The sequence below is a fragment of the Onthophagus taurus genome, chromosome 8 (genome assembly GCF_036711975.1).
Source record: "Onthophagus taurus isolate NC chromosome 8, IU_Otau_3.0, whole genome shotgun sequence".
Classification (NCBI taxonomy): Eukaryota; Metazoa; Arthropoda; class Insecta; order Coleoptera; family Scarabaeidae; genus Onthophagus; species Onthophagus taurus.
The window spans coordinates 2,088,374-2,114,269 of NC_091973.1; the positions used below are offsets into that span (position 1 = coordinate 2,088,374).

Here is a 25,896-nt window from a genome sequence, read left to right on the forward strand (position 1 = left end):
ACTGTGTCTGCAAACAACCGGTAACAATATGGCGATAAGTTTGCTCGAAACGTATAAACGGCGTTAGCACGTTTCGTCGAAAATAAACGAAAAAAATAACGTCGTAAAGACGTACCGAGTAGTCGTTTGATTACTTCCGGCTGTGTTCGGTGCGTTCGTGTTGTGTATCCGGTGAATTAATGTCACAAACGGCGTCGATTGCGCGATTTCTAACCATCGTCCGGGCATAGTTTTCGGTTTGTTATGGCGTCAAACGAAGACGACAGTTCTTTCTCCAGCCCGGAAACGAAATTAAACCCATCAACAGCATCCAACGAACAATCCAACAGTTGCCCGTGTATTAACCAAGAAAAAAATGATATTAAAGGTATGAGAAATTCTAAAAATGTCTTCTATTGTTGACATCACGCCTACGATTCTAACCTCATTCTTTTAGTTGGGTTTCATCACAAAACCCATCATCAGGAATCTTTTAGAAATTATGCACCTACAAATATTTCTTATAAAAAATTAAATTAATATTTTTATTAAAAAAAATTGTTATAAATAATATTTTTATATTTATTTGATTTTCCAATATAGGTAATTATTAGGCTACTTAGAGTGAAGCGCAAGCGCATTTTATATCCCAAGCAGCGAAAGTGTTATTGCGCATGTATGGAGGTGGATTGAGTAATAATGCCTTTTTGAAATCCTCATGGAGAAGACGTTAAAATGATTCCACCATATTGATGATTTGGTAATGCGCGGGAAAACGACTCGACTTCCATTGGAGATATGACAAAATCTCGGCCGACTTCGAAGACGTCTTATATCACGAACAACTTGGGGACGTCTTCGAAGTGGGCCGAGATTATTTCTTCCATAAAGTTATTAATGCTATCACTTAGGAGTTGGAGTGTGAAACCAAGTCTACCCTGCTTGAAATTTATGGAAGCCATAATCTCGGCCGACTTCGAAGACGTTGGCCGCCCCAAGTTAAGCTCGTGATGTAGGAAATGATCTCGGCCGACTTCAAAGACGTCCATTCCTATATCACGAACTCAACTTGGGGCGGCCGACGTCTTCGAAGTTGGCCGAGATTATTTCTGTTGATATAGGTAATAATCTCGGCCGACTTCGAAGACGTCGGCCGCCATAAGTATTGTTCGTGATGGAGCATGATCTTCGCCTGCAACCCAACCTAAGTATCAAGAACAACACTTAGTGTGGACGACGTCTTCGAAGTCTTTCTATATCACGAATAATACTTGAGGCGGCCGACGTCTTCGAAGTCGGCCGAGATTGTTTCTGTTGATATAGGTAATAATCTCGGCCGACTTCGAAGACGTCGGCCGCTATAAGTATTGTTCGTGATGGACCATGATCTTCGCCTGCAACCCAACCTAAGTATCAAGAACAACACTTAGTGTGGCCGACGTCTTCGAAGTCGGCCGAGCTTGTTTTCTACATCACTAATAATACTTGAGGCGGCCGAAGTCTTGGAAGTCGGCCGAGATTATTTCTTCCATAAAGTTATTAATGGCATCACTCGGGATTCGAAGCGTGAAACCAAGTCTACCCTGCTTGAAATTTATGGAAGCCATACTCTCGGCCGACTTCGAAGACTTCGGCCGCCCCAAGTTAAGCTCGTGATATAGGAAATGGTCTCGGCCGACTTCGAAGACGTCAGTTCCTATATCACAACTTTAAAACTCAACCCAAGTATCACGAACAATACTTAGGGCGGCCGACGTCTTCGAAGTCGGCCGAGATTGTTTCTGTTGATATAGGTAATAATCTCGGCCGACTTCGAAGACGTCGGCCGCTATAAGTATTGTTCGTGATGGACCATGATCTTCGCCTGCAACCCAACCTAAGTATCAAGAACAACACTTAGTGCGGCCGACGTCTTCGAAGTCGGCCGAGCTTATTTTCTATATCACGAATAATACTTGAGGCGGCCGACGTCTTCGAAGTCGGCCGAGATTATTTCTTCCATAAAGTTATTAATGGCATCACTCGGGATTCGAAGCGTGAAACCAAGTCTACCCTGCTTGAAATTTATGGAAGCCATACTCTCGGCTGACTTCGAAGACTTCGGCCACCCCAAGTTAAGCTCGTGATATAGGAAATGGTCTCGGCCGACTTCGAAGACGTCAGTTCCTATATCACAACTTTAAAACTCAACCCAAGTATCACGAACAACACTTAGGGCGGCCGACGTCGGCCGCCATAAGTATTGTTCGTGATGGAGCATGATCTTCGCCTGCAACCCAACCTAAGTATCAAGAACAACAGTTAGTGTGGCCGACGTCTTCGAAGTCGACCGAGCTTGTTTTCTATATCACGAATAATACTTGAGGCGGCCGACGTCTTCGAAGTCGGCCGAGATTATTTCTTCCATAAAGTTATTAATGGCATCACTCGGGATTCGAAGCCTGAAACCAAGTCTACCCTGCTTGAAATGTATGGAAGCCATAATCTCGGCCGACTTCGAAGACTTCGGCCGCCCCAAGTTAAGCTCGTGATGTAGGAAATGGTCTCGGCCGACTTCGAAGACGTCAGTTCCTATATCACAACTTTACAACTCAACCCAAGTATCCCGAACAACACTTAGGGCGGCCGACGTCTTCGAAGTCGGCCGAGATTATTTCTGTTGATATAGGTAATAATCTCGGCCGACTTCGAAGACGTCGGCCGCCATAAGTATTGTTCGGGATGGAGCATGATCTTCGCCTGCAACCCAACTTAAGTATCAAGAACAACAGTTAGTGTGGCCGACGTCTTCGAAGTCGGCCGAGATTATTTCTTCCATAAAATTATTAATGGTGTCACTCGGCATTCGGAGCGTGAAACCAAGTCTACCCTGCTTGAAATTTATGGAAGCCATAATCTCGGCCGACTTCGAAGACTTCATTTCCTATATCACAACTTTACTTGGGGCGGCCGACGTCTTCGAAGTCGGCCGAGCTTGTTTTCTACATCACGAATAATATTTGAGGCGGCTGACGTCTTCGAAGTCTCCAAAGTCTTCAGAGCATCAAAATATTTGCTGTGACAGCTAATATCAAACACACTGTGTACATCATACAACAACCTTCTGATTAAAGAGATTGGACTCTACAGTTATGCTATATTATTATGTAGTTGCCTCAAAGTCGACATATTCAACCAACAACATTGATGTTGGTGAAATTATCATGCATACTGAACGCAATGGATGCATAACTCATTACACAGGGGAATTTATTCGATAATGCCCCGAAATTAATTCATATTCCAACGAAAATGCAAGAAATTTGTAATCCATTGCAGGTAAAGTGGTCTTTCTGAACATTGTACAATAAAATTTTATTAAGATAAAAAGTTTCTTGTATCAAATTATAGAGATATGCCAAATTTTATAAATTTTGAATACAAATTTTTTTCAACCTCAGAAACTCCACGTAGAATCTTGGCTTCTGAGTGTAGCCGAGATCGCTTGCAGTCAAAACGCTGCATAATGTGTTAAATAGATTTGGGTTGATATGCTATTAATTGCATCGCCTCGGCGGTATCAGATAAAATCGTAAATTTCCATCATAATTGCGGCGAGGCGCAGCCTCATCTCTTAACTAGATTTGAGTTGCCTCAACCGAAGCGATTTTTTATTTCCTCAATCTATTAGATTAATTCGACGAACTTTCTTATTAGTTATTGAATTTTTGTTTCAGAAACTTTTTGTACAAATATGTACGACTCCGAAAACAATCAAAACTTTGGTGTATCACTTCCAAAGGTATATTATTCGCCAGAAAACATAGCTGTCGGTCATGAATCCGAATCGATTGACGTTGAATCAAAGACGGAAAAAATTCTTAGCGATTCGCCTACAAGCTATGAAAAGGAGAATAATTATAACAATAACGGCCAAGTTGATAAAGAAAGTTGGATTTTACAAACGCTGGAAGAAGTGAAAGTGAAGGGCCAAAAGCGGGCGTTAAACACGACAGTTGATTGCCCGATTGAAAAGAAAAAGCGCGCTTTTGAACCGCCAAATCTATTAAACCACGATGAAAAGAGTTTTAATTGTAATAGTAAAATTAATTGTGATACTTCGGATAAAATTAAAACTTACAAACCGCTTAATAATGGACACACATTAAACGGAGTTGAATCCGAGTCTGATACAGATAAAGAAAATAATGACAGCGTTTGTAAAGATCGTGTTACTAATGATGGTGTTGAGGAAACAGATAATGAAATACAAAGGTTCACGCGAAAATTTCGCGCTAAATCGTTAGATTTACAGATAACATCGACAAAACCTTTCCAAACTCCAAGAGCGAAAAGTTCCACGGAAATGATTTCGCACGAAAACATTGCAGAATTCATTGGAACACCATGTCAGATAAAAACAGAACCCCAAGAAGTCAAATTAAACGGCGACATCAAAGAGAACAATCACAAGAAACACGAGAACAAATCAAAATATGATGATAAATACAAAAATAATCACAAACCAAGTGACAGATATGATAAAAAACGCGATTACTCGAAAGATTCGAGTCGAAAACGCAGTCATAGTCACAGTCACAATGACAAACACGAATCCAGTCATAAAAAAGATAAAAAGGAATCGAGTTCAAGTCATAGTCATAGAAAAGAGTCGAGTAGAAGTGATCGACATCATCGACATCACTCTTCAAAATATCGCTCGTCTAAAGATGATAAATATACATCAATAGGCATACAAGCTTCTGGAAGAGACGACGAAAAACGTCGTCACGATCGAAAGATTATTGAACCAAGACCGCGATTAATGTTATCCGGGAATTATACATATCCACCATCTGAATTGCGTTTAAAATATGCCAAGTATTTCCATATAGAAACGCATTCAAACGGAGGCGCAAAAGTTGTTCACGCCTATCATGATGAAATAAAACACTTAACGGGCCAAAACTTACGAGATTTAGTCGATGAGTACTTTCGATTAGCTTTTGCGGAAGACGAAAATCATCGCGCTATTTATGTTATGGCGATTGTACACGGATCCGGGGCGCATATTCCCGATTTATTAGATTATATGGCTACCGAACATCCGGCTGTTATTGTGAAACATGGATTTTTGAATAGAACGTCCGATTTAGAGACGACCACATTCCGACAATACAATGAAAACGTTATTCGCAATTATGATAACGGTACTTATCGATTTGGACCATTACACCAAGTTAGTATTGTTGGAACAGCGCATGAAGAGGTTGGGGGATATTTTCAGGACGTTTTATCTATTTTAGAACAAAATCCGTTTCTACAACAAGTAAATATATTTTTTAAGGTTAATTTATTACCAATTAATTGATTAATTTTTTAGACGATGCCTTGGGGTCAAGTATCCGGTGTTCACATGCACCCAACAGATTCAAATGACGGCCCAATACTGTGGTGTCGCCCAGGGGAACAATTAGTACCAACAGCTGATAGTAGAAGTCCGGCGAAACGGAAACGAACCGGCATAAACGAGTTGCGGAACCTCCAGTACCTTCCCCGATTATCGGAGGCGCGCGAACATCTTTTCGAGGACCGAACGCGAGCTCACGCCGATCACGTTGACCACGGGCTCGATCGCCGCACAACGGCCGCCGTTGGACTCCTAAAAGCCATCCACGCAGGCCGCGACGAAGGAAAAATTAACCGAATTACGAAAGATGTCGTTGCATTTGACGCAAAAGATTTTGAGATTATATCAGAAAAGTTACATTTGGATTTACATGAACCTCCAACATCTCAAGTAATTTACATAAAATTAATTTTTTTCTTTAATTTCATTTCAATTTAATATTTTTTAGTGTATATCTTGGATAGAAGATGCTAAATTAAACCAGTTGAGGCGCGAGGGAGTGAGATATGCAAGAATAAACCTTTATGATAACGATATTTATTTTTTACCAAGGCGGATAATTCATCAATTTAGGACTGTTAGTGCAGTGACGAGTGTTGGTAGGTAATTTTTAAATGTTTAACTTTTTTGTGATGTATGTAAAACGCCGATTTGAAATATTTTCACATTTTTCTCGATATCTATGCATCTGAGAGCAAAAGTGGAAAAGAGCAATGTTGTTAAAAATAAGATTTGCTACAACTTTTATATTAAAAGTTTTTTTAAAACGTTCCGAATCATGTACTTTACCAACAACCCAAGCTGGCTGCACCGTGATATAAAAAATAAAGACGTCGGCCGCCCTAAATATTGTTCATGATATAGGAAATAATCTCGGCCGACTTCGAAGACGCCGGCCGCCCTAAGTATTCTTCGCGATGCTTGGGTTGGGTTCTGTTCGGCCCAGATTATTTCTGTTGATATAAAAAATAATCTCGGCCGACTTCGAAGACGTCGGCCGCCATAGGTATTGTTCATGACAGGCATGATCTTCGCCTATATGCAACCCAAACCAACTGAAGTCAACCCAACCCAAGTATTGCGAACAATACTTAGGACGGCTGACGTCTTCGAAGTCGGCCGAGATTATTTCTGTTGATATAAGAAATAAGCTCGGCCGACTTCGAAGACGTGGGCCGCCCCAAGTTATCTTCGTGCTATAAAAAGTAATCTCGGCCGACTTCGAAGACGTCGGCCGTCCTAAGTATTGTTCGCGATACTTGGGTTGGGTTGAGTTCAGTTTGTTTGGGTTGCATATAGGCGAAGATCATGCTCTATCACGAACAATACCTATGACGGCCGACTTCGAAGACGTTGGCCGCCCTAAGTATTGTTCGCAATACTTGGGTTGGGTTCTGTTCGCCCGAGATTATTTCTGTTGATATAAAAAATAATCTCGGTCGACTTCGAAAACGTCGGCCGCCATAGATATTGTTCCTGACTGAGCATGATCTTCGCCTATATGCAACCCAAACCAACTGAACTCAACCCAAGTATCGCGAGCAATACTTAGGACGGCCGACGTCTTAGGAGGCGGGCGAGCTTATTTCTTATATCAACAGAAATAAGCTCGCCCAACTTCGAAGACGTCGGCCGCTCCAAGTTATCTGCGTGATATAAGAAGTAATCTCCAAGTGCTGTACAGGGTGGGCAAATTTGGGTGTTATTATAGGCTATCTCAGAAACTATAAGAGATACAAAAAAAGTAGGTGCCATGTCCCGGTCTCTTTTTCCGAGACTAATCCAATCCCGTAAAGACCAAATCTCTATCTTCTTTTGTTTTTAAGTTATAGCCAAAAAGTCAAATTTTAGTGATTTCAAAAAATGCTCGTATTTCATTTATTTTTCAAATTAGAGAAATGGGCTTAATGCATTCTTAAGACACTTTTTTGAGTAGAATATACTGCCGTTGAAAATTTTTTAACATAGCTGATAATTTTTGAGATATAACATAAAGTTGTATTTTTTTAAATACAACCTATACTTTATTACGATGTTACTGAAAAGAGCATGATGTTTCTGCGGAAAATAAGCGTTATTTTTCAATTTTTAAAATATTAAAGATTAAAATTCAAATTTTTAATTATAGTAGGCGAGGAAAACGCTAAATACTACTTAGTTACTATAGCAACGTGAGTTTACTTGTCATTTCATTCATAAATTTTGCGAAACGAGTTTCCCGTTTAAGAAGTTCCGCATTATCTTTAAAGAAAACGATAAAATTAAATATAGAATATATTGGAGTCCGCTTTGAAGATGATACATAAGTCTTCATATCCCCATTCAAACGGTGTTTCAATGGAAAGTCCGCTCCCAGTTTATGATTCCTAATTTTCCTCTATCTCACCCAATTTCAAAAGAAAATATTGCTGATATCAAAAAACTTCTACATCTTATGTTTGGGGAAAACTGGGAATATACTACCGAAGATTTCATTCATTGATACCGAACTGTTCTAATCTTACAACCAGTAAGTTGAGTAGAAGAAGATGACAGTTTATGACTCTTTAGTTCCTGAAGTTGTCCATATTTAATTATTCATTAATTAATACATTTCTTGTATTTTTAATAAACAAACTTTAAATGCTAATCATTTTTTATTGGTGAACAAAGTCAGGGATAAGATGCTGAGAAATTTAAATTAACTATTCAAAGTTTTTATTCGTTGGTACAAAACCAACTTATCCTGAATAATGGTACAAAACCAACTTTATTCTGTCATATTCGTGCAAAACCATATATTATAGCCACTAGGTAGTATTTACTGTCCGGACCCGCCTACTATAATCGAAATTTTGAACATTAGCGCTTACTATTTTCGAATTGAAAATTAACGCTTATTTTCCGCAGAAACATTATGCGTGCGATACATCATTGGAAAGCTAAAAATATGCTCTTTTCTTTAACATCATAATCGAGTATAGTTTGTATTTAAAAAAACACAACTTTGTGTTATATCTCAACAATCATCAAGTATATTTAAAACTTTTCAACGGCAGTATATTCCACTTAAAAAAGTGTCTTAAGAACGTATCAACCCCATTCCTATAATTTGAAAAATAAACGAAATATGAGCATTTTTTGAAATCACGAAAATTTGACTTTTTGGCTATAACTTAAAAACAAAAGAAGATAGAGGTTTGATGTTTGCGGGATTGAATTAGTCTCGAAAAAAGAGACCGGGACATGGCACCTACTTTTTTCGTATCTCTTATAGTTTCTGAGATAGCCTATAATAACACCCAAATTTGCCCACCCTGTACAACTCCAAGTATTGTACTCCAAGTACAATACTTAGCTAATTTTCATAGTTTTCTGGATATTTACGCTTCTAAGAGCAAAAGTCTAGTGTTAGTTAAATAAAAATATGTTTTTGTCTACATTTAATGTCTATATTTTACTATATTACTAATATTTTTTAGCATGGCATATAAGATTAAAAATGTATGGAGAGCCCGTAAAACCAGGCACAGGTCCCGAATTTTTATCATTAAATGGTACATTAATTCCGGGAATGGCGGATAGACCCATAGCAAAATCAGATCAAGTGAAAGTGGAGCGTGAAAAAGAAAAAGAAAAACACCGCGAGAAACAAAACACCACGAAACATACTTCAACTAAAGAAGAAGATTTAAAGCGACCCCACAAAGGTGATAAATCCGAAAATCCTCATAGCAGACATTACGACAAAGATTACACGCCAAGTAAACATAAAAGTTCGAAACGAGATCGACATGACGACGATAAAAAGAAACACAGGCACAAATCGTCGTCAGATCATCATCATAGATCGTATACAGATCAAAATAAATCGGTTAAAAATGTGTTAATTTCTTCGACGGGAAGTTCCCCTGAAAATATAAAGAAGGTTGAGTCTAAAGAGGTGAAGGTACAAAAAACTGATAATCACGATGTTGTTGTGAAAAAGTCAGACAGTGAAGTAATAAAGAAAACTGATGATGTGAAGAAACCGCGACCACCAAAAATTAAGAAACCCGAAAGTATCGATGTTCTCGGTGATATTCTTAAACATATGACACCGAAAAAACAATAGTTAACGGTGTTTTATTGAAAGTTTTAAATTAATTTTGAGGTTGTTTATTAAAAAAATTTTTTAATAACGTTTTAGTTATTCAATATTCAGTTCTAATTTATTCAAATAACCTCAAAATGATTATATTTCCTTTTTTAAATATAAATATGTATATAGTATATTATAAGCAAAGTTGTACACCAATTTCTATCATCTTTGTATAGTATTCAGTTGAATTAATTCATTTAATTAATTTAGGAGTTTGCTTTTTAGATGTTTTCTTTCTAAATTTTTCTCGACGATTATTTATGCAGCTAATTTATATAGTAATATATAATAAGTTCGTTCTAGAAATGATTGTTTTCAATTTATTGGAATAAACATAATAAATAAATAATAAAGATCTCGTGAGAAACACTTTTTTTGGAGAAAATATATATATATAGGTTCTATGAGAGTACTATTTTTAGGTTACGTATTTTTAGCTATTTATGACGTAAGTGAAAATAAAACAATATATAATTAATTGATTAAGATGATATATGTGTATATAGGCCCCTTTGTACAGATAGATTTTTAAGGTGTACAGATTTTTTTATATAGCAAGAGTTGTTACGAAAATTAAAATGTATAAAAATGTTACATAGAAAAAATAATAATAACAATTAATACATTCACATAATTACATCACTTCTAACGTCGTAAACGTTTAATCGCTTTATACTTCCCGTTTTATGACTAATTCTCAATCAAAAAAGATTAACTAATAAATGATAGGCAAAAAATTGAAGTAATTATGTGGATACATATATTACAAGTATATTTTCCTATCAACAATTCTTTTAAAATATATAAATATATACATATAAAAAGTGTGTAATAAAATAAAAAGTTTTGGAGCGATATAAAATCTACTTATCTACTATTTAAAAAAAAACTTTCTTTCTCCAACTTAAAAAAATAAATTATCACTCAATATTTTTTATTTTATTAAACACGCGATTATAAACATTTGTATATTACCCAATATTTGCAAAAAAAAAGTAATAAAAAAGGTTTCATTCCTTTTTTTAAGATTTTCTTGGTTGATAACTAGATTAATTAATTATAAAAATCGGATCCCCGTCTTGGCTTATGTTGGCCTGTTGCAATTTACATTTGTGTGATGTGTATCGTCTTTTTCGTTTATAGATTTACGACGAAAGATTAAAAATGAAATTCAGCAAACGTTAATTTATTTATTTAAACTTAAGTTATTAACAAATTCTAAGTAAGCTGATACCTTGTGCTCAGTTCATTTTTGAGAGAAAAATTGACGAAAAAGTAAACGTTTTTGTTATGCCACTTAATTAATTCAATAACTACTTGTACAAATAATGTGAAAACGAAAAATTAGTATTCCGACGCATTTAAGGTATCGGCCAAGTATTTTACATGTGATAATTTTTATAGAAAAAAATTATTCGTATTATTGACAGAAAGTTATGATTATTTTTTGTGTGAAGTGTACAAAACATTTGTATATCTATGCCAGAACAGAGATCATAGTGCTTAGAGTAGTATTTCTTTTCGATTTTTCAAATAATACCGAAATCATTTTTTATATCCCATCTTTTTTTATATAATATACTTAACAATAATCAAACAGTAATAAGAAAATTGTTACCGCACTTAGTGAACGCAACATATTTTAATTTATTTTTAAATTAATTCCTACGGATTTAATATTAATTAATCAGAGTTTGTATGAAAATTGTAATCAAACCCAACTTATTTTTTTCCTTTATACTAATGTTATTTATTTAACATTCCACCAAAAAACCTTTTTTTGTGTTTTCAATAAAAACTTTTTGTCAATTACTCTAAGTGGAAACTTTTATTTGTTTATTTATTCATTTTAAATAAATATATAATAAATAGAACCTGATGGGAAAGAGAAAAAGAAAACTTATTTCGAAATAAATTAATTTATTAAAACATTTTATTTACAATAAATATGATTTTAAGATGTATTAAAATTTAATTTGAAAAGTAATTTCTTAATAAGAAGTTTGTAAGCAGTGTACATAATTGTGATTAAAACAAGAGAAATAATCAAGATTATAGTTGTAACCCAACCAAAACTAGAATACCCCAATTTTAAGAAAAATGGTTTTGATACACATCTTACTTCACTGTCAAAAGAATTCCTAACGACAACGACCAACGTTTGCGTAATTTCCTCGTGTATTAATTCGTCTTTTAAAGCAACGCTTAACTTTGGATCTTCCTTATTAAGTTCTGTATGCAACAATTTAGTGTGATGGTAAATTTTTTCGTCGTTTAAATCACTACAATTGTATTTAAACACTTCGTAAGCATGTTTTGGAAGATAAACGAACGCTTCGCTAAAATCAAAAAAATAAATTAATAATAAAGAAAACCCCCAAAATTATTACCAACCTAAATCCATCCAAATTTTTGAAAATTAATGATTTAAAAACGATAAAAGTGTCATTAATAAATTCAAAACTACCGCTTCTTTTAATTATTGGTGTTTTCGGTGGAGTTTTTATTGTTTTATATATAGGATTTGAAACTCCTCCTAAATTGGTGACTTGTAAACCGACGGTTATGTATTTTGCGCTAAATTCTTCAACGTTCATTGCCATCGAAAAGAATTTAATATCATCCCCTTCAATGGAAAACATAAAAATCCTTTTCGCAATAGTTATGATACAAAAGATTAATCGTCCATAAGATTTATCGGGGCGTTCAAAATTAACAACCATAACAAGATCGTGCAAAATAATTTCAAAGTTTAGAGGCGCTTCGGGTCGATCTTCTTTGGTTACAACGTTAATAGGATTCGTACATTCACTTAAATTCGTCGAATTAACATTTTTCCCAACAACCTAAACAATATATTGGGAGTAAATTAATTCAGATTTTTTTAAATACTTACACAAATCGTGTAATTTTCGTTTGCTTTTAAATTGTTAATTTCGCCGCAAATAAGTTCAGGCCAAAAAATGCAATTCGAATCGATCTCGATTTTTGCTACTCGAAGTTCTTGACGTCTCGTTTCAACCCAGTATTGTATAAAATAATTTTCTAATTGTCCTGTAGGTGGATACGGTTTTGACCAGCGAAGAGAAATCGAAGAAACCGTTTTTGAATACATTGTAATGTTGGGTATAGGAAGTGGAGCTAAAAAAATTTTGTTAATTTTAAAAATCGAAATATTATTTTGTTACCTGTTGGAGCAGTTAAAATTGAGAAGTTGTGATATAGGCGATTATTTAAGAAATTTTCATTCCTCGAAAATAATATGGTAACGTTATATGTTGAGTAACCCAATATTTTATAGCTGTGGCTCATAGATCCCCGATAAAATCTTTTTGTAACTGTTTTTGTTTTGATGTCTTCGTTCCATGGATCTTTTCCTTCCACTGTTAAGATATAGAATAATTGCCCTTGTATTTTTTTGCAGTCAAATAATGATAATGAAATTTCTAAATTAAAATGATCTTGTTTTGTTTGTATTATTGGCAAATCCTCTTCTTCAAGTGTTTCTAAAAAAATATTAATTATTTATATATTAATTTTTTTATTAAATACTAATAAATAATTACCTTTTGGGAACATATCTATAGCTTGTTCTAAAATAATTCCTTCATTTTCATGTAAAATCGTAAAATTGTAAGTTACAAAAGGTGTTAATCCCGATAAGTTAGAAAACAATATAGTTCCAAAATTATCTGGGACAACATATTTAATTGTAACGTTGCTTTCGTAAATTTTTTTCTTACAATCGACGTATTTAACGGGCTAAAACAAAAAAATTCGATTTATATTTAATTTATATAAATTATATATAAATTATTATAATAATAAGTACTTACAATATACTCCAAAGTAAAATTTTTATTTTCGCTGTTTGAAACCCAAAACAAATCGACTTCTTCGCTACTTTTTACAATAATCGTTCCTTTTTTAGTAACTCCCCTCCTCGATTTAATGCTAAGTTCCGGGTATCTTATCGAAGCGCAAACTGGTACCTTATTCAGCATCATTTTCGTCGTATTTAATTCTAAAATTCGATTGTTGTCGCTACAATCTCTTAAATCGCTTACAAAAACTTTGTGTCCATCGGTTGAGGTGGATATATTTAAATATAAACCAACATCGTCGCCGATTTTAGCTCTTAAAAAGACTTCTTCCCAAACGTTTTCTTTCGTAACCGTATAATTAACAATCGGGGAAATCTCATTATTTAACGATAGAGATAAATTCGCTTGGGGAGTTTTCTTAACGAAAATAGCCAAACAAACATTTCCCTTTTTGTTAATTTCTTGTATAGGAAATTTGATTTCGCCGGTTTGATTCGTCGAAATGAAATCGTCTAAAAAGACAAAATTAAAAAAATTAAACAAAATTTTTTTAATTAATTAATTCTTACATGAATGTATTTTCCATAAAACCACTTTTTCGCTACCAATGAAAACGTAATTCGCCGTAAAATCATCGTCTTTGAATTCGGCAATTTTTTCTTTATCATCTATTAAGAATGTAAAAATGTTGTTTTCGCTTAAAAATTTTAAATGGTACCAAATCGCGGATTTTTTAAAAGCTGGCCAAAAACTCCTAGTATTCTTTATACAACCGTCTAGGGAAATTTTGCAAATTTCAACGTTATCGTTGAAAATAATTTTGTAACATAATCCGGCGAAAACGGTGTTATCTTCGCAAATTAGAACGAAAAAGGTGTCAGTTGGGGAGCCTTTTTTAACCGAGAAAGTAATTGATGACTTATTAAAATCATTTTTTGGAAATTTATGAATTAATTGGGCCTCTCCCGTGCGGTGAATGTTCGAGTTTTGATTTATTTTCCATTCAGCGGGCGAATTTGTTAAACTTGCTATGAAAACATAACGGGTTAAAATTACATCATCGGTATCCTTGTAATGTATTATATTGTTCTTGTCACTTTGGATGTTAATCATAGAATTTAATACTGTTATTAAGTAAGAATTCCAACCATCTTCGATTTTTTCGCGATGAAAAGATTGAATCTCTTTTTTATCCCTACATTTTCCCCGGGGATTAACCCCTTGATATTGGGGAATCGTGCCTTGTTCGCACCTCCTTACACTAATCTCTTTGTGGTTATAACCAGCTAAAGTTATCCAGTAACAATTGCTATCGGGCGGAAAATTCCCATCGCAGAGATAAACGAAACCGTTGGTGTTAGTTTTAAGAGAAATTTTAATTTGTAACTTAATATATATGTTAGGAATATCTACGAGTTGATAATATATAGGTGTTGTTTTGATAGCTTCAAAACCTAAAAAGAATTTTTTTAAAAAATATTTTATATCCATATAAAAAAAATCTAACTTTCCCATCTCCGATCTAAAATCGTATCGAAGTCATAATTCAATGAGTTATCGAGGGTCCAAAAATCGCGCAATAATCGTCTCGTGCAATCATTATCTTTACCAACGGAACAATAAAACAGATTCGGTTTATATCTTGATATTTTCACCACGTCTGTTTGATTTGTTTCCCAGACAATCGCCGTCCCGGTTGTCTGGGTTTCGTCTTTTAAAAGACAGTATAAGAGGTTGGCTGGTCGATTTTCCAATAATTCCAAACTTGGTAAATTCGAATTCCCGAATTTAAGATGAATCAAGAGCGACAATAAAATCCTAACATCCATATTAAAAAAAAATATAATAATTAACAAACAATAAAGAACTTACCATTGAATTTTCAAACTCATTTTCTTAGAACTTGTTGATAATAACAATAACAGCTGGAGCAAGCAAAGCTAGGAGGTTTAAGACAAACTAAACCAAATTTTATTAATTTCGCCCGCTTATATACTCTCCAAAAAGGAAATTATTAATCACCTTTTTAAAAAAAGTGGTTACTAAGAACAATTTCGTAAATCAAAAACTATTTGAACTATAGCTGATTAATTTTAAATAAAGAACTCGGCACGGGGAAAAGGAAGGAAGATTGATAAGGCCGAAGAATTTCACGTTGGCCACTATTAGAAATGAAAAAGGAATTTTGTTTTTTTCCATGTCGAAAAATGTTCCGATTAATCATACCTAAGCTTAATTAAGACTCATTTCCCAATTATTATTTGTATCAAAATATTTTTCAAATAAAACTTGTTAAGAATTAAAAAAGGAACAACTTTTCTTAGCGCCATTTCTTAAAAATCATTTTTAACTTTTAAGTTATTAATTTTTTTTGGATTATTTTTTATTAAAAATTCATAAAAAATCAATTTCTTGGAATATTACTACGATATTTTGGGTTCATATTAAAATAATAGTCTATTTTATCGTGGTGAAATCGGATTTTGAAAATCTCATTTCGTTAGGGAGATAAACATTTTTAAACACAACCCTAATTTGGACGAAATTAATAATTTTTAAACATTTAAAAAAAATCGATTTTAATGCAATCGTTTTGAATTTATGACGATTTGTAGAGAAAACGGGCGCCTTTTTGGTGGTGAAATTCGTTTTTAAAAAACATTTTGTTTTTAAGTTATTAATTTTTTTGGATTAAACGAAATTTGTGGATTATTTTTTTAAAAAATTCATAAAAAATCAATTTCTTGGAATATTGCTACGATATTTTGGGTTCATATTAAAATAATCGTATATTTTATCGTGGTGAAATCCGATTTTGAAAATTTCACTTCGTTAGGGAGATAAACATTTTTAAACACAACCCTACTATGGACGAAATTAATAATTTTTAAACGAATTTATGACGATTTATAAAGAAAAAGAATAATTAGAAATAAATAATTACTTTTTGGAAACATATCTATAGTTTGTTCTAAAATAATTCCTTCATTTTCATTTAAAATCGTAAAATTGTAAGTTACAAAAGGTGTTAATCCGGATAAAAGAAGAATGATATCTTCCCAATCAGTTTGTATCAAAATATTTTTCAAATAAAACTTGTTAAGAATTAAAAAAGGAACAACTTTTATTGGTACCATTTTTTAAAATTATCAATTTTTTTATTTCCTTATGAACAGTATAGAAAATTAATTCAAGATTATTTTCCTAATTATTGTTTGTATTAAAATATTTTTCAAATAAAACTTGTTGGGAATTAGAAAAGGAACAACTTTTATTAGCACCATTTTTTAAAATTATGAAATTTTTATTTCCTATTTAATTACATTGGTTATTTTTTTTTGTTTGTATCAAAATATTTTTCAAAAAAAACTTGTTAAGAATTAGAAAAGGAACAACTTTTGTAGGCACCATTTTTTAAAATTATCAATTTTTGCATTTCCCTATGAACAGTATAGAAATGAAATTGAAGGTTATCTTCTTAATTATTGTTTGTATCAAAATATTTTTCAAATAAAACTTGTTAAGAATTAAACAAGGAACAACTTTTGTAGGCACGATTTTTTTAAATTATCAATTTTTTAATTTCCCTATGAACAGTATAGAAATTTAATTCAAGATTATTTTCCTAATTATTGTTTGTATTAAAATATTTTTCAAATAAAACTTGTTGAGAATTAGAAAAGGAATAACTTTTATTAGCACCATTTTTTAAAATTATGAAATTTTTTATTGCCTATTTAATTATGTTGGTTATTTTTTTTGTTTGTATCAAAATATTTTTCAAATAAAACTTGTTAAGAATTAAACAAGGAACAACTTTTATTAGCACCATTTCTTAAAATTATCAATTTTGTTAGTTTCCCTGTAAACAGTATAGAAATTTAATTCAAAATTATTTTCCTAATTATTGTTTGTATCAAAATATTTTTCAAATAAAACTTGTTAAGAATTAAAAAAGGAACAACTTTTATTGGCACCATTTTTTAAAATTATCAATTTTTTAATTTCCCTATGAACAGTATAGAAATTTAATTCAAGATTATTTTCCTAATTATTGTTTGTATTAAAATATTTTTCAAATAAAACTTGTTGAGAATTAGAAAAGGAACAACTTTTATTAGCACCATTTTTTAAAATTATGAAATTTTTTATTGCCTATTTAATTATGTTGGTTATTTTTTTTGTTTGTATCAAAATATTTTTCAAATAAAACTTGTTAAGAATTAAACAAGGAACAACTTTTGTAGGCACGATTTTTTAAAATTATCAATTTTTGCATTTCCCTATGAACAGTATAGAAATGAAATTGAAGGTTATCTTCTTAATTATTGTTTGTATCAAAATATTTTTCAAATAAAACTTGTTAACAATTAAATAAGGAGCAACTTTTATAGGCACTATTTTTTAAAATTATTAATTTTTTAATTTCCCTATGAACAGTATAGAAATTTAATTCAAGAATATTTTCCTAATTATTGTTTATATTAAAATATTTTTCAAATAAAACTTGTTGAGAATTAGAAAAGGAATAACCTTTATTAGCACCATTTTTTAAAATTATGAAATTTTTAATTTCCCATTTAATTATGTTGGTTATTTTTTTTGTTTGTATCAAAATATTTTTCAAATAAAACTTGTTAAGAATTAAACAAGGAACAACTTTTATTAGCACCATTTCTTAAAATTATCAATTTGTTAGTTTCCCTGTGAACAGTATAGAAATTTAATTCAAAATTATTTTCCTAATTATTGTTTGTATCAAAATATTTTTCAAATAAAACTTATTAAGAATTAAACAAGGAACAACTTTTATTGGCACCATTTTTTAAAATTATCAACTTTTTAATTTCCCTGTGAATAGTATACAAATAGAATTTAAGATTATCTTCCTAATTATTGTTTGTATCAAAACATTTTTCAAATAAAACTTGTTGAGAATTAGAAAAGGAACAACTTTTGTAGGCACCATTTTTTAGAATTATCAATTTTTGCATTTCCCTATGAACAGTATAGAAATGAAATTCAAGGTTATCTTCTTAATTATTGTTTGTATCAAAATATTTTTCAAATAAAACTTGTTAAGAATTAAAAAAGAACCAACTTTCTTGGCACCATTTTTTAAAATTATCATTTTTTTAATTTCCCTGTGAACAGTATAGAAATTAATTCAAGATTATCTTCCTAATTATTGTTTGTATCAAAATATTTTTCAAATAAAACTTGTTAAGAATTAAATAAGGAACAACTTTTATTCGCACCATTTTTTAAAATTATCAACTTTTTAATTTCAATATGAATAGTATAGAAATTTAATTCAAAATTATTTTCCTAATTATTGTTTGTATCAAAATATTTTTCAAATAAAACTTGTTAAGACTTAAACAAGGAACAACTTTTGTAAGCACAATTTTTTAAAATTATCAATTTTTTAATTTCCCTGTGAACCATATAGAAATAGAATTCAAGATTATCTTCCTAATTATTGTTTGTATCAAAATATTTTTCAAATAAAACTAGTTAAGAATTAAAAAAGGAACAACTTTTCTTGGCAGAATTGTTTAAAATTAACAATTTTTTAATTTCCCTGTGACCAATATAGAAATAGAATTCAAATTTAGACTAGTGGTGCTATACAATTCGTTTTGCTAGTTCAAATTGAATAGATTTGATTTAGCTCTCAAAGTTTGTATGGCCATTTACGCAATTTAGATCAAAATTTGAAGTCGAATAGAGAATTAGAACCGAATTGACCAATTCAAGTTCTCATCGAAAGATGGTATGACACTTTTTCTAAGTCATAGGGTGGAGGAATCTAGGAATAACAAAGAGAGAAAGCTCCACAAGTGTTAAAATATTCTCAAATGTATAGATTATAGTCTTAATAAAATTTGGTGTTGAATCCTCAAGATTAAGATGTGTATTGGCCCTTTAAGATGGTGAAGTAGTTATTAAATTATCAAAATTTTAAAAATTAATTTTAGTAACTTAATCAAAGATGACGCTATTTACAGAAAACTACCTCAACATTTTAGAATGACAAGTAAAATAAAATAAAAAATAAATACTTTTTGAAAACCATTCATTAATTAACCATTGTCATTTAAAATGCCAGAATAATAATAAATATAGAAAAATGTATAAATTCCTAAACATAATTGCACTTTGTTCTTTTCCCATATTTTTTGTTTATGCATGTAACAATACCATGTTTAGAGTAAGGCAAGTCGAGCTTTTGTTATTGTTTAGATAAAGGTTTTATCACCTAATTCAATGGTTTAAATTCCCACGAGGGTTCCAGATAATAAATAAAAAACCGTAAGCCGATATAAATGTCGATTACCATGCGAAATTGCTCACTATTCACGTTTACGTTCTCAAAGTCGGGTACAGGTTATGTTCTATGACAAAACGTTTATGTTCAATTAAAACAATTTTTATTGCAAAGTGTGAATCGGCCGAGTAATTGCCACATCGATCGAAAATAGCCTAAATAAGCCTTTTTATATTTACTTTAATACTTGGTATTTCAAAACCGCAAATATTTTGGAATATTAATATATTATTATTATACAAAATGGTGATTTTTCAATCAACAAGTGCCTTCCCATTACTTCATCGATTAGGATTTAGAAGATGCTTCAGTGGTAAGAACATGTATATCCAACATAGTAAAATACCAACGATGCATTTTCAACCTTCTTTACCTCGATTACCAATACCAAAACTTGAATTAACTTGTGAAAGGTATTTGGCTGCGCAACGACCTTTATTAATTGATGAGTATTACCATAAGACTGAAGATACAGTATGGAAATTTCGTGACACCCACGGTAAAGAGCTACAAAAATTATTAAAAGAAAATGATAAACAAAATAAGCACACAAGTTACATTTCCGAAGCTTGGTTTGATATGTATTTGAGCTTGAGAAAACCTTTACCACTTAATTTTAACCCAATGTTGGTTTTTCAAAACGATCCAAAGAAAGAATACAATAATCAATTAATTCGTACCGCAAATTTGTTATTGAGCTCATTAAAATTTTATAAATCGTTGAAAGCGGGGATTTTAGAACCGGAAGTTTTTCATTTAAACCCTAAGAAAAGTGATAACGAAACTTTTCGTAATATTTGCTCAAAAATACCATCACCGTTCTCTTGGTACGCCGCCTTCCTATTTAAAGCATACCCCCTTGATATGAGTCAATACCCCAGCTTATTTAACACAACTAGAATCCCGGAAATTGATAAAGACCGCCTTTACACAAATCATAAAGCCAAACACATCACCGTCCAAAGAAACGGTTATTTTTACGCTTTCGATGTGTTAGATGAAAACGATAACATCATATCACCAAATTCAATTTTGGCTCGCCTAAAATACATCATTGATGATAACATAAAACCAAACGAATTCCCAATTGGGGTTTTAACAACATTGGAGCGTAATAAATGGGCCACTTTACGCCACAACTTAACGGAATTGGGCAACCAAGACACGTTTAAAATCATAGATAGCTCCCTTTTTAATATTTGTTTAGACGATGAATCGATCGGCGAAGATTTAAATAAATTAATTCGAATTTTCCTTCACGGTAACGGCGATAACCGATGGTTTGATAAATCATTTTCACTCCAAGTGAGTAAAGATGGATTTGCCGGGGTTAATTTCGAACATTCCTGGGGCGACGGAGTGGCCGTTTTGCGTTATTTCCAAGATATTTACAAAGATACCACGAAAAACCCTCTAATCCACCCGGATACAAAACCATCCGATGAAGCTAACTCCTCCGTAAAACGCTTACAAATATGTTTAGATGAAAATACGAAAAGCGAGATTAAATCGGCACAAAATTCATATAAATCTTGGTGCGATTCCTTATCGATTAACGCGATCGAACTTGAAGGAGTCGGTCGCAAAAATTGCCGCCAATTTAATATAAGCCCCGATGCGCTGATGCAAATGAGCTTCCAAGCTGCTTATTATAAAATCCACGACTGTTTTGTCCCAAGTTACGAATCGTGTAGCACTGCAGCTTTTAAACACGGCCGAACGGAAACCGTACGTCCTTGTACCGTTGCGACAAAATCTCTCAGCGAAGCTTTAGTTAAGAAAAACCGTCCTTCAAACATCCAGTTAAAACAACTCGTTCAAGAATGTTCAAGAGTCCATATGCAACTAACCAGAGAAGCCGCCATGGGTCAAGGATTTGATCGACATCTTTACGCGTTAGAATTACTTGCGAAAAAATCAAATTACACCGAAAACATCTTCGATGATCCTGCGTACGAAAATTTACAAAAAAATATTATTTCTACAAGTACTTTATCTTCCCCTGCTGTTAGAGCTGGGGGTTTCGGACCCGTCGTTGAAAATGGATTAGGTTTAGGGTAATTTAATAATTTATTAATTTTTGTTCCATTCAAAAATCTTATTAATTTATTTCTTTTAGATACGTCATTAAAGATGAGTATATTGGAACTTTGGTTACCAATTATCCAAAACAAAACGGAAAGGAGTTCATTGATTGCCTTAAAGAGACCATTGATGACATCATGAAGATTTTACATTCAAAATAATTATTCATTACATTCTATTTCACATATATTTTTTGTCAGATATTTTTATATCATGTTAAATAAAGTTATTATAAGGTATTTTTCGTTAAATTTTATTTTCGATTACAATATTTCCAAATTAAATACATAACATTAATCGTCATTGAAGATTCTCTTAATAATGGAACTCTAAAATCTAAGCAAGATCTTAATAACACAAATATTTACAACAACTTAATTACTACATTCATTTAATATCCCCCATTTGAACTTTGGACACCATATAAATGCCCACAATCAATCCAAAAAGTCCTATAGCGCTCCCAAAAATCTCAACGATTAAAATCTTCACGAACAAAGCTGAATTCGCAGCATCAGCAAGCGCAGCGCCGGATCCAACAATCCCAACAGCCATCCCGCAGAATAAATTCACCAAACCAACCGCGATTCCAGCCCCAAACATTAAATAACCAGACATCCAATTTTTCATACGAGATTCCGGGGTTAGATTCGTCCAACTAAAATCTTCCAAATATCCAGATAAAACGATCGCGGTGATTAAACCGTAAATCGCAACTGCTTCGCAGAAAATGACTGAGATTAAATTTTTCGTCTTGATTCTTGGCGCTTTCACGCCACCCCCGATGATGCTTACTCCAGTCGTATGAATACCACTGAAAATTAAGTAAATATATTTAGATTAATGAAGATTTTATTTTGAGGAGTGTTTTCAAAATACAAAAAGTCTATTTTGAATTAAAAAAAAATAGTATTTAAGACAAAAATTATGTCATGAGATACTAAAACCACTCAAAATTCAATTTTATAGAGTTATCTTTGGTTTTGTTAATTAATCTTAATCAATAAATCCTGTGTAGTATTTAACATAGTGTTGGGTATTAAATTTTAATACTATCCACCAATTTCTTCCATTTTTTTCTTATCTTTTGCTAATATTCTAGCTTCTGTCTAATTTATTCATCTTCTCTCCTGCACTCTGCCTTCCCCAACTTTTTTGACCGGTCTATTTTCTCATACCTCAAATACTACATTTCAGTCGACTGCGAGTTCTGTTAGGTTGCTGGTACACTCTCTGATCAGTGTGGAATCACACGTGTAGGCCTGAATTGCCTTTAGGGCGACCCGACTGTCTGTGAAAATGTTTATGGATGCACCTTTCTGTCCCTTCTCTAGGTTCAAAACGGTGCAGAAGTTTATAGCAAGAACTTCTGCTTCAAAACTGGTCATGTCCGAGCTGTGGCGCAATGTAATGGCCCCTCTTCACTCATGATGGCCACCATGGATGATGAATGATGCATGTTTGCTTCCGCACAGTGGTATAGTCTAGATGGTCTACCTAATGTATACTACTCTGGATCCAACTGTCTTTAATAATAATAATAATCTCTGCATCTGAGAGTAAAAGTGAGAAACAGTAATATTGTTAAGAATACAATTTGCTACAACTTTTATACCAAAAGTTTTTTTATAATATGTTCCGAATCCCGTGCGCTACCATCAAAAGTATGAAAAACCAGGATTTCAACTAATTTTCATATTTTTCTCGATAATTATGCGTCTGAGAGCAAAAGTGAAAGTGAAATATGGTTAAGAATCAAATTTGCCACAACTTTTATACTAAAACTTTTGCTTGTTCTACCAACAAGCCAAGTCAGCCGATCTAGATATTGTTCGTGATATAAGAAATAATCTCGGCCGACTTCGAAGACGTCGGCCGCTCCAAATATTGTTCGTGATATAAGAAATAATCTCGGCCGACTTCGAAGACGTCGGCCGCCCCAAGTATCATGAAGAATACTTGATACTTATTGTATTGTTCATGATACATGATACTTATTGTTCATGATTTGCTCTCAGATGCATCATGAACAATATTTAATGCAAGTAGTAGGAGGTTACTTCTACCATAAATTGCAAGTAAAAGTTGTAGCAAATCTTATTCTTAACAATGTTGCTCTTTTCCAATTTTGCTCTCAGATGCATAAATATTGAGAAAAATATGAAAATTAAGTTAAGAATACAATTTTTATGCCAAAAGTTTCTTTATAATGTATTAGTACATTATTATATACAGGATGGTTCAGTTTTTAATCGGGAAACTTTACTAGGATGTAGTACTTGCCAAAATAACACAAATTTTTTATATAAACATAGGGTCGCAATTCTTTTGTTTTCGAGCTATGAGCGATTAAAGTTGAGAAAAAAATTTACATTTTGTTTTGTATTTCGGCTGCAAGTAAACCGTAGAATTTGAAACTTTGTACGTATGTACTACTGGTTAAGAACTTATTTTCAACCATACCTTAAACTTCCCCAGCGCCCTCTTAGGGGATGAAATTCACTACCCCCTTGTTTTTTTTATAACAACTTTTTAACGCTATGGAATATGAACATAAAAAAATATGGGTTGCAAAGCTCACTCTTTAGTGGTACTTTTTTGTCTCTTTAGTATTTTCCTTAAAGTTAATAGTTTCCGTGTAAAAAAATAAAATATCGTGCCATGCACTGCTATGTGCCGCCATGTTTAGCCAAAATTATTCTAAAAGTTTGCTCTGAGAACTTGTAAGTTTCATTTACAGTGAATCCTCATAATTATTGCTGGTTATTAATAATTTTTGACGGTTATTAAGCCAGAGTATCAATTTTTTAATATTGTTTAAAACAACGTAATTTGTTCAGACAGGCATTAATCTTATTTATGGTTTTTCTTATGAAAATCACAATTAATTGGTGTTATTTAGTTAGTACTAGATCCTAGTAAGTGCACAACTTCTATAGCCACCTATAAAGAAAATTTTTTTTTAATAATAGCAGCGCTTTACAGTACAATGTAGCATATTTTATTTTTTTACGTTAAAACTATTATTTTTAAGGAAAAATCTAAAGAGAGAAAAAAGTACTAGTAATGAATAAGCTTTACAACCCATATTTTTCTTTGTTAATATTCCATGGCGTTAAGAAGTTGTTATAAAAAAATCAAAGGGGCTGTGAATTTCATCTCCTTAGAGGGCGCTAGGGAAGTTTAAGGTATGGTTGAAAATAAGATATTAACCAGTAGTACATACATACCAAATTTCAAATTCTATGGTTTACTCATACCCGAAATAAAAGATAAAATGTAAATTTTTGGCTCAACTTTGACAGCTCATAGCTCGAAAACAGAAGAGTTGCGACCCTATGTTTATATAAAAAACTTGTTTATTTTGGCAAGTACTACGTCCTAGTAAAGTTTCCCGATTAAAAACTGAACCACCCTGTATATTAATATATTATGAGTTATTTAATTTATATTATAGAAATAACTGGTCAACATGGATCAAACTCCCTCATTTAATTATATCTCTTCCATTGTTACTTTTCAATCATCCATTCCATCTTTTATTTCTTCTCTCTTGGAATTGCCACCTTTTCTTAAAAATACTTAAAAATATTTTTCCCCCTTTGCATTATTAATTCCATCAATGATTGATCCTTCATTGTCTATAATACTAATTATGGATTCTTAAACACAATTATTATTATCTTAAATTTAGACTTTTTGTTTCAAAAACGATCTTTAAAAATAAAATATTCTTACAGTGCAGCTCCTACGACAGATAATGCTACGGATAGACCAATTCCAATTGTAGCCCACATATGAGGTGATGTTTCCTCAAGAAACCTAATTAATTCATTACGTGGTTACATCATAATAAAATGAGATGTATTCTTTGATAACTTACCAGCCAAAACTAATCCTCTCACCTTTCCCAGTTAAAAGATGATACAAAGCTGAAAAAATTAATTATTGATTATCCTCATATAAATAGATATTGAAGGGATAACTTACATAATATAGTGATGGAGGTAACTGTTGCAGAAAGAAACACAGTGCCGAGGATAACCCTTAAAGGACCAGCCATGGTGATGTATTTTTTAAAACACCCTCTCCAACGAGTTAGCGAGCGATTTGATGTACTAATGTGTCAGTGTCAAATAAGTCGATAATACAGGAATTTCAAAAAGGA

At 32.4% G+C, this 25,896-nt stretch overlaps 4 protein-coding genes across 5 annotated transcripts; 2 read left to right on the plus strand and 2 right to left on the minus strand.

Moving 5' to 3' along the window:
- LOC111425268 (lysine-specific demethylase RSBN1L) lies at window positions 1-11,306 on the plus strand. 2 transcript variants are annotated; one of them, XM_023059192.2, is made up of 5 exons: window positions 1-367; window positions 3,696-5,287; window positions 5,342-5,758; window positions 5,817-5,967; window positions 8,830-11,306. In XM_023059192.2, exons 1-5 carry the CDS (start codon window positions 244-246, stop codon window positions 9,459-9,461), a joined length of 2,916 nt encoding a protein of 971 aa, XP_022914960.1. In that variant the 5' UTR covers window positions 1-243; the 3' UTR covers window positions 9,462-11,306. The 2 variants fall into 2 exon arrangements, with proteins under 2 accessions (XP_022914960.1, XP_022914961.1); XM_023059193.2 differs by lacking the exon at window positions 1-367 and adding an exon at window positions 2,781-3,297.
- Window positions 11,307-11,442: 136 nt separating this feature from the next.
- Window positions 11,443-15,204, minus strand: LOC111425550 (uncharacterized). Its single transcript, XM_071198576.1, has 9 exons — window positions 15,185-15,204; window positions 14,820-15,130; window positions 13,882-14,766; window positions 13,325-13,824; window positions 13,055-13,250; window positions 12,677-12,994; window positions 12,385-12,629; window positions 11,883-12,334; window positions 11,443-11,827 (listed from the first exon to the last, which is right to left on the minus strand). The coding sequence occupies exons 1-9, from the start codon at window positions 15,202-15,204 to the stop codon at window positions 11,443-11,445; spliced, it is 3,312 nt and encodes a 1,103-aa protein (XP_071054677.1).
- Window positions 15,205-19,796: 4,592 nt separating this feature from the next.
- On the plus strand, window positions 19,797-21,967 carry LOC111425135 (Carnitine palmitoyltransferase 2). The gene is made up of 2 exons (XM_023058921.2): window positions 19,797-21,700; window positions 21,763-21,967. Exons 1-2 carry the CDS (start codon window positions 19,887-19,889, stop codon window positions 21,887-21,889), a joined length of 1,941 nt encoding a protein of 646 aa, XP_022914689.1. The 5' UTR covers window positions 19,797-19,886; the 3' UTR covers window positions 21,890-21,967.
- LOC111425138 (V-type proton ATPase 21 kDa proteolipid subunit c''-like) lies at window positions 21,966-25,879 on the minus strand. The gene is made up of 4 exons (XM_023058924.2): window positions 25,719-25,879; window positions 25,612-25,660; window positions 25,467-25,550; window positions 21,966-22,542 (listed from the first exon to the last, which is right to left on the minus strand). Exons 1-4 carry the CDS (start codon window positions 25,789-25,791, stop codon window positions 22,116-22,118), a joined length of 633 nt encoding a protein of 210 aa, XP_022914692.1. The 5' UTR covers window positions 25,792-25,879; the 3' UTR covers window positions 21,966-22,115.
- Between the last annotated feature and the right edge of the window lie 17 nt (window positions 25,880-25,896).